This window comes from Bombus vancouverensis, chromosome 5, assembly GCF_051014615.1.
Source record: "Bombus vancouverensis nearcticus chromosome 5, iyBomVanc1_principal, whole genome shotgun sequence".
In the NCBI taxonomy this organism is placed as follows: domain Eukaryota; kingdom Metazoa; phylum Arthropoda; class Insecta; order Hymenoptera; family Apidae; genus Bombus; species Bombus vancouverensis.
The window spans coordinates 11,958,538-11,971,066 of record NC_134915.1 but is presented as its reverse complement, the minus strand read 5'-3'; the positions used below and the strand labels follow the sequence as shown (position 1 = coordinate 11,971,066).

At 38.2% G+C, this 12,529-nt stretch overlaps 1 protein-coding gene across 1 annotated transcript in view; it reads right to left on the bottom strand.

The window, feature by feature from the left end:
• The window catches only part of sfl (N-deacetylase and N-sulfotransferase sfl), a 161,022-nt gene that overhangs the window by 7,687 nt on the left and 140,806 nt on the right, over positions 1-12,529 (bottom strand). The window contains exons 4-5 of the mRNA XM_033332961.2: positions 10,297-10,549; positions 8,027-8,218 (exon numbers count right to left, since the gene is read on the bottom strand). Coding sequence (XP_033188852.1) covers positions 8,027-8,218; positions 10,297-10,549 — 445 coding nt within the window. The remainder of the gene's footprint in view (positions 1-8,026; positions 8,219-10,296; positions 10,550-12,529) is intronic.

The window sequence follows — 12,529 nt, the reverse complement described above, 5'->3', positions numbered from 1 at the left end:
GATATTATTAAATTAGATTCTCGCGCAAAGAAACGAGTTACTTAAAACTGCTCTCTTCTTTTTTTCACGGAGTTCATCGGACGTTGAAGACTCGGCTAAAAAGAAAAACGCAACGTCGCCTATCGATCATCACACGTGTCGATCGCTCGTCACGTAAAGTGGGAATTGTTCATTGGCTGCGGTGAAATTACGGTGATCTCCTTCCATTTATTTTTCATTGAATGCGAACGACCGCATGCAACGTTAATGGGTTTGCGCGTTCGACGTGTTGATGCTTATCGATCGGCGCGCGTGTAAGGGCGCGTTAATTTCAAAGATGTTTTACTTCAACGTGTCGCCCGACCCCGTGTAATAACGCGTTCGAACAGCTCTATTTTCCTCGAACGTGATTTTATCTGCCGTACATTTCCAAGGGAAACTCGTCGTGTACGAAATTCGCTGTTTTTTGATCACGATATTATAATGAATATTATAGGAAATTTTGTAGTTTTAATGCAGGATGGTAAAATATAATGCAACGTGGTGATAATATTGTTTTTGATATTATTTGAATATTAAACACGCTTCTTCGTTGTTTTCAATGAACATAATTGAAATATTAAAATTGTCTCCTGTTTAGATATACCATAGAAGGAAAAAATAATTCTTTGGAAAAATAGAATTATTCTAATTATACACGATCATCTTTTGCATTGTTTGAATCATCTGCATTCGATTCGTTATAAAATCATATAACATTCCATGTAGTTTTATAACAAATCTATCTAATCATCAAGCAGAAAGTCACGTTTTTCTTTATGGTTCTGTTAAACGTCGCTGGAAGATTATTTCGAATTTCAAGCTCGTCCATTACATGGGAAAATATGTGCAACTGCAATCCTTACAATTAAATTAGATTGGATTCTATCCGTTCCCTCTTTGTTTTTACATTGTGTGAAATTGTCAGTAAGCACAAATTTATCGAGTGACTAATAGATGTTAGTCCTTTCGAATATGAAGCTGTGGAAGGTTTAAATAGCTCGATTGGCCAGAGAAATTCTCCATCAAACGAAGAGAATCTAGCTTTCGAATCGGATCGGGGGAAATTCGATTCTTTTCCTACCCGTGAAAGCGAACGTTTCCATCGATAATCTTCTTTTCGCCAAACAAAGCGGACGCTTTATCAATCGAATTTCAAGCTCGTTTGCTTCAAACGGCCATAAAGAAACTGTCGAGACGTTGAAAGGAGCGATTCATCGGCGGCTTCGTGTTTTTCCAAAAAAGATAAACGAGCGCCTAGTGATCGATCGCCGAGATACGGTTCGAAGACTTTATCTCTTCTCTCGGTCGTCGCTCGCTGACTATTCCAAATTCAAAATTTCATTGACGTGGTTTGCTGTAATGACATACGTATCGGATTTTCGCTGACAAGTAAAATGGTTTCTTCAAAAATTCAGACTTATCGTTTAGTGGTACATGCATATCTATTTATACGCACTCTTTTACGGATTTCTTAATGTCCAAGATGTTTAATTTCATTTTTAATCTGCTGTTAATCTTCGTACTATCACCTTTAATGATCAGAGCTGCGCTAATGGCCAATCATAGTTTTTACAATAAGACGATGTGTCTATGTAAAAACGCATTTAACACTCCATCGCAAAGTTGTTATTAATCGTGATTGGCACAGCGATACTTTTGTCACTCGAAGAGTCGCATATTTTCAGAAAATAGCTGAGAATTACGATCGATGCTTGTTACACGTTTTTTCGAGAGAACCTGTCGTTCATCAAAGATGCGGCTCATAGCCGTGACGCATCCTGTAAGCGAAATATAAATTGGCAGCGCGAATAGCGACAAACGAAGCAGGGGCTACGTCGATGCTCATTAATCGAATGAACCAACGGCTGATTGGGTTCTGATTTAATTACCTGGCTACCTGTGATCCGTGAATCTCCGGCCTACCAGCCGTAGCTACGTAATGGGGTTATCAGCGAGATTATTATTGTTGTTTACTGCTAACAAGCTCCGCTCATGGCGACCGTTTCAAAACGCAAGCCGGTCAACCGAGAATTCCTGCCTGGTTCTATGGCAATTAACAAATTGCCTGTTAGGGAATATCTTGAATCGACGGCGAACACGCGTATGGAGATGTGTAAGTATACAATACGAGAATACATTTCGTGGATCAACAAACAAATGTTCATTCAATGGAATATAAATACATACTGTAATTAAAATTTCTTTGAGAGAATCGTCAAGAAAATTTTTTACTTAGATAGGTTAATCTCTTTTACAGACGAGTTGATTGAGGTCAGAGGATGATTATTAGCTTCTATTCTTTTCTAGAAAAATTATACATACATTAGTGTCAAAGTTAACTACTCGTGAAAGATTTTCATACACTCGGGAATATTTATTCACAGTGATATTCATCGGCACTTAACTTGAATTCAAGGAAGACTAAATTTTAAGAAGTTAACAGTGGTTTTTCAATGTTTCTCCAAATTTTATTCAATGAGTGCTTTATAAGTGAATGATTTTTAATATATTAGGGAAACTTCATCATAATCTATGGACTTTTAAAAATAATTGAAATAAATAATGCTAGGTTACTTCCAAACTTCCTTGCGATACAAAAATCGCTAAAAGCGATCAACTCGACGATCTATTATTTTCTTTTAGCTACCAGCCTAATAAATCATATCGCGTTTCTAAAAACTCGTTAAAACCTAGCTTAATAAATATTTTCTCCCCTAACACGTCTCATGCTGGTCACAAAAAAGATACCTTTTCTATTTTACCATTTGATGTAGAACAATTCGTATAATAATTATACGAAGATACATCTTCACTTTCAATTGTATTTATTTCCTGTATCGTATAGTTATAAATAAAAATACATAAATTTTCGTGTATAGCCAAGTAAGTTTCGCGTTCATGAAAACGCAGTGTAAAATGTGTTATTGTTAGTTTCTACTGTTAGAACATCGAACTCGATTGTTCGCAAAACAGAAAGGAGAACTACGGCAATTGGATAAAGAATAGAGTCACCTTCCTCTTAAGAAACTCTTTGTCGTCGTATATCTACAAGAAATTCATTGTTGTTTAGGAGGAAGATACAAGTCGACGATAGGAAAGATTTATTGTCGTCGCCGGAAGAACTTAGCAGAACACTGGCATCCTGCGTCGTAAACCGCTTCATTACACGCAGACTTTGTAATACCCGAGAATTTTGTGTAGACAGAGCAATTGGGTGACACTGTCGAAACGTATAAATCATTCGTGTATGTTACCGTATTTCAGCTGGCCTAGTCTTAATTTCTATCGTCGCTAAGCCATTATTTAATCGTGACCGCATATATTTTCAAAAAATAGCTGAAAATCTTTCACTCTTATGACCGTCGATAATCTTCGTAAGTAACAATGGCTTCACGTTACTTTCTGACGATTGTCAGGCATGCTTTCTACGCGCAGAATTTCTATGGTTGTAAAGGTTCTAAATTTACCTCCACAGTGAGTATTTCTACGGCTGTTGCAGTCCCTAAATCTACTTACATCCGCCCACTACTAGGGTTGCACGATCCCTAAATCTAAGTGCTCAAGTGGCACGCAAGTGCCACGGTGTTACCTGCCACATATAGAAGCACAATTGTAACCTTGCAATGTAGATACTTGGATACTATAGATACTTTTTGTCAAATATACTTAATCGATCATTGACGAAACTAAGATTGTTCGAAAAGTTCATATAAATACATAGACGTTGAAAAATAGACAGGATTTGCCTTAAATTATTTTTAGATTATCTGGACACTTTAGCGTGTCGTGTAATAAAAGATTATCACACGATAGAACTGATGTTCCAAGTTAATATGCAATAATTTGAAAGCCGTGTACATAAAAGTTGTTGTGGAAGGTTGTGAAACTAGTTTGATGTCTGAGGAGATACCATACTTCAGGTTATTTAATACCTAAATTTTGAACGAGGTAAAGAAAGACTACCCTGTCATCGTTCTACGTTATTTGTCATTAATTATAATAAGTAGGAGCTGAGAATCAATTAGAATGATCTAAGATACAAATATTAATAATTAAGAAATTTAAATTATACCCTGCAAATGATACAGTTGAGATTAGAAGAACGACGACGTAATGAAAGATCATGCAAAGTTGACGTAAGACGAAGCAGATCCATGCACGACTACGATGTGCTCGGGCAGAGGCAGATGATATCACGTCTAGACCGTTTGTTATATTAGACGAATATTTCCTGTTTGCGTGGCGTGGGGTTTCTTCGCGTTGAAGAAGATCCGCTGTCTTCTTCGCGTCTACATTTTCGCGTTCTATACATCACCGGTGCTTTCATCCGGTGCGCGCTTGCTTCCGGCCGAGCCTTTACAGCGCCGTGGAATCTTGCAATCGCGAATTCCGACACGAATGTAAAACGGCTGATGAAACAGCTTTACGGATTGTCTCAGGCCCGCTTGCACTCTGCTTCGTCCCTGTGATAGTCTCCTTTCGTTTCCTTAATTTTTTCCTTTGTATCTTTACAAGCTTCCTCTCAGCTCGTTTAAACTCTAAATTTTTCTTGTTTTTAATATTCTTCCTCCGTCACGCGTCTCGCCTTTTTCGTTTCCATTCCTACCCACATTCTACCGATATTATTGTATTTTACTCTCAGCTTTGTCTAATTTTCACTATTTCATATCATAGCCTTTTGGTCGTTTTTTGGTCCTATTTAGTCTGTCCTTCTTTTCACCCTTCTTTTCATTGATTTTCTCATTTCTTTACAGTTTCTTATTCCTTAGTTTCGTACTCTCTGTCATTGTGCCGATGGTTCATCTAAAGTTTACAATCTTAGCGTTAAAACTTGCTCCTTCTTGCTAATATGTTTCCTGTGACATGCGTCTTGTCCTTCTCGTTTCCATTCCTACCAATATTTTATTATTTTTTTATTGTACCTTCAGCTTCGTGTAACTTGCATTATTTCACATTATTCTTGCTACGTCGTTGCTTGGTTACTCCTTTGACCCTCTTCCCTTCATTTCTATAATTTATTCCTATTTTATCCCACTTCTTATTAACTTTCTTATTTCTTTACAGTTCCCTATAATTTTAGTTTTACAACTCGCTCTTCTTGTATATTGCTAAAGTTTTCTACTCTTTTTTTGCTTTTGTTCTAAGAAACTCTTATTATTTTTCCCTTCTAGATTCCTGTCTGCCTTATTACATTTATTCTCGTATATTCACCTCCTTCTCTCATCTGAGCGGCGTTATTCTCTCCTTGGTACTCTCATTTGCTCTCTTCGCTTCTTATCTGTGTTACATCGAGCCCGGTACTTCTCTTCATACTCGACACCACCTCCTCACCTTTGTACCTGCACTCTTCCATCTTCATTTTCGCAGAAGAGATTCAAGGCTCCGCTTCGTAGGATGAAACTGGGGTGGCGTGCACGCGACTTCACATTTGTTTTCGTTTCCGCGGACTAACATTTCTCAAGAAAATGAGAGTCGCGACGAAGTCTGAAAGGGTGGCCCGGAGGCGGGGTAGTTCTGAAATTTCCATTAATATCGCAACAATTCTACCGTATAACTTAATATTTGATTTAATTCGAGATTTCCGTTTGCACGTCTCATTCCGTTATTATCGTAACATTATTATATTTGCCGTTTGCGTTTTAAGCTCCAGCGATTTCTATATTAAAAGAGGGATTAAAATGAAAAGTCGGCTCTGGAATTATTAATTCGAATACTCTTATTCTCCTTTATTAACAGGTTTCTTTCCTTAGGTGTTATTTTTTATGGAAATTTCATTTCCATGGAAATGTGCATTTGTAGGTCTAATATTTGTTTAATATTAATGAATTTAAAAGATTACACGATACAAAGATACAAAGATATAATAATAGCGTTATATGTTTCAGTTATTTTTCTCACGCGTATCAAAATATTTTCCAAAGTTCATCATATTCCTGCACATGTTTCTCTGCCTGTTATTTTCTTCCTACTTCTATTTTTATACTGATTTTTATACTGATTAGTTATCAAGAATTGGACGATTTGCATTATCTTCTTTCGATGTTCATCAACTCAACCCTGAAGAATTTAATTTATCAAAATTAAATTGTGTATGCCACTACAATTGTTCCTGTGATTTCCAATTCCCTATATCGTCTAGATTCTCTTCACATTCAAAAGTATTATGTAGCGACGATAGTCAGGGAGGAGTTTCGTGAAACCAAACGTTGTTATCGACCAGTTTAGTCATTCCATCCTCTACTTGGTCCCGAGCAAACTGACCAACGCACGGAGGTCAATAGCAACGGATTCCAGTATCGTGTTCTCATCTCCGCAACGTTTACCGCGTTCAGACCACGTGGTATAGATTCTGACAACATTCGACAGAGCGAATCGGAGATCGGAGGCAGCTGTTTCCATTTCCGCGTCAAAGGGAATTAGGAAAAACCGTCGATGTTGGACGAAAGGTGTTAATTAAAGGTACATTAAACGTAGACCTCAGGAGAACACGTCACGTTTCCCATGTCTCATAAAGGAACAATTTTCAAATTTAATATAAAATAAAAATGTTTTATAGTTTCTGTAGCTTTATTTGATTTCGTCATTAAATACGTATTTGTATGTCTTTGCCACTTTGTTGAACGTTTTAAAAATATTATTAGTATTTTATTAATTCAAGTAAACGTGAAATATCATTACGAAATTATCAAAATGTATAAGAATTATTATCTCATTTGGGACGTTACACTATAGAGATTTCATGTAACCAATATTACGTGGAAAGAAAGTTTCGAAAGAAAAGCGTTCGTTAACGAAATGTATGACCAGGCAAACAGTGGAACAAAAAGCGAGGTGTATGGACAGAACAACGGGACGCACAATCGCATTTAATTAAACGAAATTCGCATTCCGCCGTTACTTTGTACGTTAACAATGCAGGTATTAATTAATAATCCGAGTAAGAAGCGGCTTTTTTCTGTTTGAATTTTGTCTGGCGTTACGAAACTTGGCATCGGGTCACGGCTTCTACAAAAGATCAACGTTAACCCCTTACCACCCCATAAAATAGCTCGGGGTTGGAAAGAAGCCTGATGCACGTATATTTTTCCTGACCGACTGAGAAAGGCTGAGCTATACCTCTTTTGTAGGTTGTAATTAATATTCCTGGCAATTATGTTAGCGACTCAAGGTCGGACAAAGCGGCCCAGATTCTGATGAATTTACGGGATGAGGACGAAGAGAGCTTTGCTAACTGCGAGAAGAAAAGCGATAAACAGGAGGCACGTTAATTAATTTGCTAATTAGGAGAGGCAAGTTAGCGTCGATCGATACGAGTTAGAGATTCCACTGCACCCCTTATATTCTTCGTGATCGCGCTGAAAGACGTTTCTTGCGTTCCATGGTGTTTTTAATTTTGGCTCTTAATTCGTGTAATTTAAATTGAGGGCGAACGTGGAAACCTTCTTAACCTTTGCAAGCATTGAATACAATGAAAATGAATGCCGGTTAATACAGAATTAAAATTTAATATTACGTTATTCTGCAAATAATACAATTTTCCTGCGAGCTGAGAAATGGAAGTCGTCAGAGAATGGAGGATTTTTAACGAAATATGCTACGTACGAGTAATCTTCGCTAGGATTCGTTCCTCGCGTATCGACTTTTCTTTGTTCACATTATTTTAAAGGAAGTGGAAGATGGAAAAATTACGTGATTTGTTTCACGCTTGTAGTTCTACTTAATTCGTAGTGAATCGCAAATGATACAGAAGAATCTTTGCTTAGGCGAATTCACTTGCAGGAAATAATTGAATGACTCGACAATTGAAACACAAACCGCTTTAATCGCGTTGTCGTTCGAAAATTCCAACGATTCTCTGCGATATCATCGAGTTTACGAAACGTTAGTTATTCCGTAATCTTCCCACGTTCCACTTGTAATTAATCTCGGTCTACACGAGTAGAACGAGTCGAAACGCGGAAGAATGCGATGGATAGAAAAGCATGTTGTGAATCGTGTGTCTCACCTGAATGACAGTCGCTAGAGGACTTTTATTGGCCGGGTAGTCGAGGCTGTCCCGATGCGCCCAAGCCAGCGGCTCGTAGGTGCTGTGATTGGCCTGAAAAATGGTCCAGTCACCGCCAGGAAGTGGTCCCCAGGCTGTTTCTCCGGATCTGGTTAATCGCAGGATAGGGGACGCCGCGTTCAGCTGTGCATCCTGAGGGAGGAAAGACCGATCTCATTTTGTCTGTTGTTCGAATGCTTGTCGACAATACGTGAGTCGTTTCCCGATCCTTTTTTCGCTTTCCCGTAGCTTTACGAGAGAGTAAAAATCGAAAATATTGCTATCTCCGTCTCGAGTCTGTTATTTGCTTACCAAGAATTGTTCCGTTTGTCTAAAGAAAAAAGATTACAAGATAAAGAGAAATATTCTACTTCCGTTTTTAGTCGATCACGTTGAGATACAAAATGGTAGGATGACAATGACAATAAGTTTATAAATGGAGTACACGAAACTTAATCACAAACTAATACTAAAAGATTACAGTGTAGGTGAAATATGGAAGTTAATATCGAGGTTACTGTAAGTAGAATGAGTAAGTATCAGACAGCCGTGGCATAATCCGCACTGCGTCGACTTTTCGGGCGCATATTTCGGAAGCATATTTCCTACGTATAGGAGACCATGCATCATTAAAGTCGTTGGAAAATTTCTAAGTTACATAGACTCTTATGATAGAAGATCGATACTATAGTCTACTTTACCGTACGTCAAACGACACTGATCTTCTGGAAACATATTTTGTATCTTTAAGAAACCACTCGTGTGTGTCTCGTGAAACTCAACATATATCATTTCGTCAAATTCCCAAGCTACGATTTTCATACTTTTTTCAGAAGTCTTTCTAACGTTCAATACGCAGGTCGTTACAAATATCACAAACACGTGTACAAATGTCTGAGGCTTACTTCTCAAGTTGCAAACGATTTAACTTTACGTTAGAAATATACCGAACCAGTCGACGAACTTATTCTGCGTGTTATTCGCATTTATCTCGTTTCGTGTTGCTCTTCTTCTTTAATTTAGTTGATAATCGACGATTTAATTTTTAATAGAGGATTTGATTTAATCAGTAACAACGATTCATAATCATCGGTTCATTTAAGCTTCGAAGGAACGAAATTCCATGTTCGCTAAGCTAATAATACTTCGCCGTAACCTTTCGAAAGCCAAGAGAAACAAGAAATGTACGTGCGATTCAAGTAAATCGCGTGTCGTTGGAACGCTGAAAGAAAGGAGCAAATCGTAGGATATTACCGGCAGTAATCGCAACATGCAGACACGCGCGATTTCACGCCGCATGCAAATTGATTCACCGTGGCAACCTTTTCCCGCGAGCCGTCAAAGCGGCGTTTGTCGTATTGCTGCCGGCAAATAGCGTTTCCAGTTTCCAGGTATTGATGCTTTTATTACAACGTTTCGACGGCCTTTCTTACGAAGCTTCCTGGCGGCGTAGCAATTTTTCTACGAAATAAACTTGCAGCCGTTTCGTCACGGCAACGGAGATTGCCAATCCGAGCTCGCCATGCGATCAGGTTTCCTCTCGTCTTGTCCAACAACCATCCCAGCTCAAAAACGTTATCGCGACAAAATTTATTTTCCGCCGGCCAATAAAAACTACCGACACTTCGTGGCCTCTGTGGACACGTTTCATTTTAGAGAATTGCTTCCGCCGGACGTGATCGTAAGATCGATCGAGAGAATCCTTTCGAATCTTCTTCCAGCGTTCGGGGCAAGTTTTTACGCTTTTTGGGAAATCGTAGTTTTTCCTTGTCGTAAATCGTGACGCGTGAATGTATTTAGACGCGTAGTATTGTAGCTTTAAAAATCGTAAAAATGAAAGTATAAGATGATAGGCGAGAGAAATTAGAAATATTGGACAAATTGTAGAACTGTCTTTAGTCAATTACCATATAGAGAGTTTACTTTCGCCTGTTACTTGCTCGAACTACTAGGTTGTCCGAAAAGTGTCTCCCTTTCCCAAACGTGTTTTTTACAACAGTGCACCTTCATAAAAACGTTAAACCAAGTCTGTGAAATGTCGCGGCGTTTGTCTCGACAGAACAAAATGGATCGTACGTAATTCGACAAAATGATATAAAAGAAAAAACGTTGTGCGTCTATTATTTCCTCATAAAACGAAAGAGACAATGGTTAAAATGGCAATATCTTTGGTTTCAGTTATCTACATTTCTTTAGTTCTGTTTGATATTTAATCTATTTTTCGAACGAACCTTCAGTCTGAGATTAGTGTGCACAAACAGAGGAAATCCCTTCAGCTGTGCGCCGACGAGACTTTCCTCGCCGGACGGCGCGAAACCCACGATGCCAACCGAGTACTCTCTGCAATATTTGTCTAGCAATTCGCGATTCCACTTATCCATCTGCAGGTACTTGTTCAGGTTCTCGAAGATCAGAACCCCGTATCGACCTTTGTCCAGGTTTGTCAACACGGGTAGGGACTTGCCAGCCACTTCCAGTTTGTATCTGAAATCATATTTCGTTTCACGTTAATTCGTATTTTTTTACTTGTATAATATTGTAAAAACACATCTTACATCGGCGTCTACACTTTCTTTTGTAGTAGTAAATGGTTTTGTTAAAATATCGAATTTCTCCTATTTTCTCAATTTTTTCCTTTATCTCCTTAGTTGTGTCTATTCGTTTTCTATCAAGGATCGAACGTATCTTTATAATTTATTATATTTATTATATCAGCAATTGTATATTATTTTTTATTTTTAATTGCAGTTAATCGTTTTATCGCTATTTGTTCGAAGATAATATTTGGTTGTTATATTTGTTGGACTTTATTAAACTCGGGACTATAGCATGAATAAACCGATTTCCTATACTATTTTCAAAAACACGAAAGATAGAACGAGAAATAGAGCGAAATTCGTTACAAAAATTCCACCTATACAATTCGAGAACCGTTGCACTCAAAAAGTAATCTATAGCCTCACATACAGACCAATCAAAAAACATGATATGCCCCAATCAAAAAACACGTTATGCATCACTTCTCTATATATATCAGTGGAATACAAATATAAAAATTAATAAAAACAGCGACCATAAAAAGATGAAACGATAACTTGCTATTCACCGTACTAATTTTTTTTTAATACCTATTTGATTTCATTGTATTTAATGTAATTATTCGTTTTCCAGATGGTAAATTTAAATACAACTATATAATAAATTCAAATACCGATCGAATTTTACATCTGTAAAACAAATGTCGTTTCCTAGCATCGAACTGTAGGATTATAATAAAATATGCGACACTTCGTCAAGTTTTAAAACATAAATCGCCAAGATCGTTCAGACGTTAATAATAAATTGTCGATTACCATTGCGATAATTGCGAATGTTTATACATTTACGAAGAATTTAAGGGTGGAAAAATATACATAAGTATTACGCGGAACGCCGAGCAAGTCGAGAAGAATTCATTTAACTGCAATAGGAAAGTTCGAGGCGAGTCGGTGGAAAAGAATTCGCCAAGCTTTTACGCGCAATATCCTCGTGTCAACGATTCCCGGTGGTTCCGGCCTCTGGAGGATCAAGAGTGACGAGACTGGAATCCCTGCCTTAAACTTCTTCCACCGTTCCTTCTGATTCCCTTCGTGAGATTATGCAACAAACCAAGGACCGCCGCGGAGTTAACGCGTCCCTCGAAACGGAATAAACGTCTCCTTCGTCCCTGTGTTTGCGTTTCACCCTGCTCTTTGCCACCCTTTCTGGCCGAGTCTCTTTCGTTTACCAGCCATAAACCATTTGGCCAGAGAATATTTAGACACGGTTGTCGATTCGTGGAGGATAGGCCTGGCCGATACTCGTTACGACAATTTCAATCCGCCTCGATGCTTGCTATCGGTTATTTAAAACAAGGACAAGGGTAATAAATACGAGGGAGAAAAAATGGAATATCGATGGAAAAAGAAGCGGCGTAACCAGACTCGAGTCGTTATTGTTAAACGATAAAACAGGGACACTTTTATCGAAATCCCATTTACGCGGCATCTGAAACGTTTCGAGAATAATAAAGCAATTACACGTATAATGTACCTTTACATTTTTGCTACGGGCATCCCACCTCTTCTCACTTTTTCTTTCTTTCTTTCGTGCTCTCCCTCTCTCCCTCTCATTCTCTCTCTTCCTCTTCCTCTTTCCCGTTCTCGTTCATATTCCCCGTGTTTTATGCTTTTTTCTTTGTCTCGTTCATTTTACCTCGCGGCTTTTTTTCTCGATTTTTAATAACGTTCGAACCGGGGTCCATCGAACCGTTCATCCACACGAATACCGATGGAATATCAGAATTTTTATTCGAGCACGCCTGCTTTTTATTCGGTCTGCTCGTCCGATAAAACGACTTTATCGTCGAAATAAACCGATGAGCCCCGTCGATCGTGCAGGATATTCCGAGGTGTTTCGCCAAGAATGCGACGAGGCTTTTCAAAT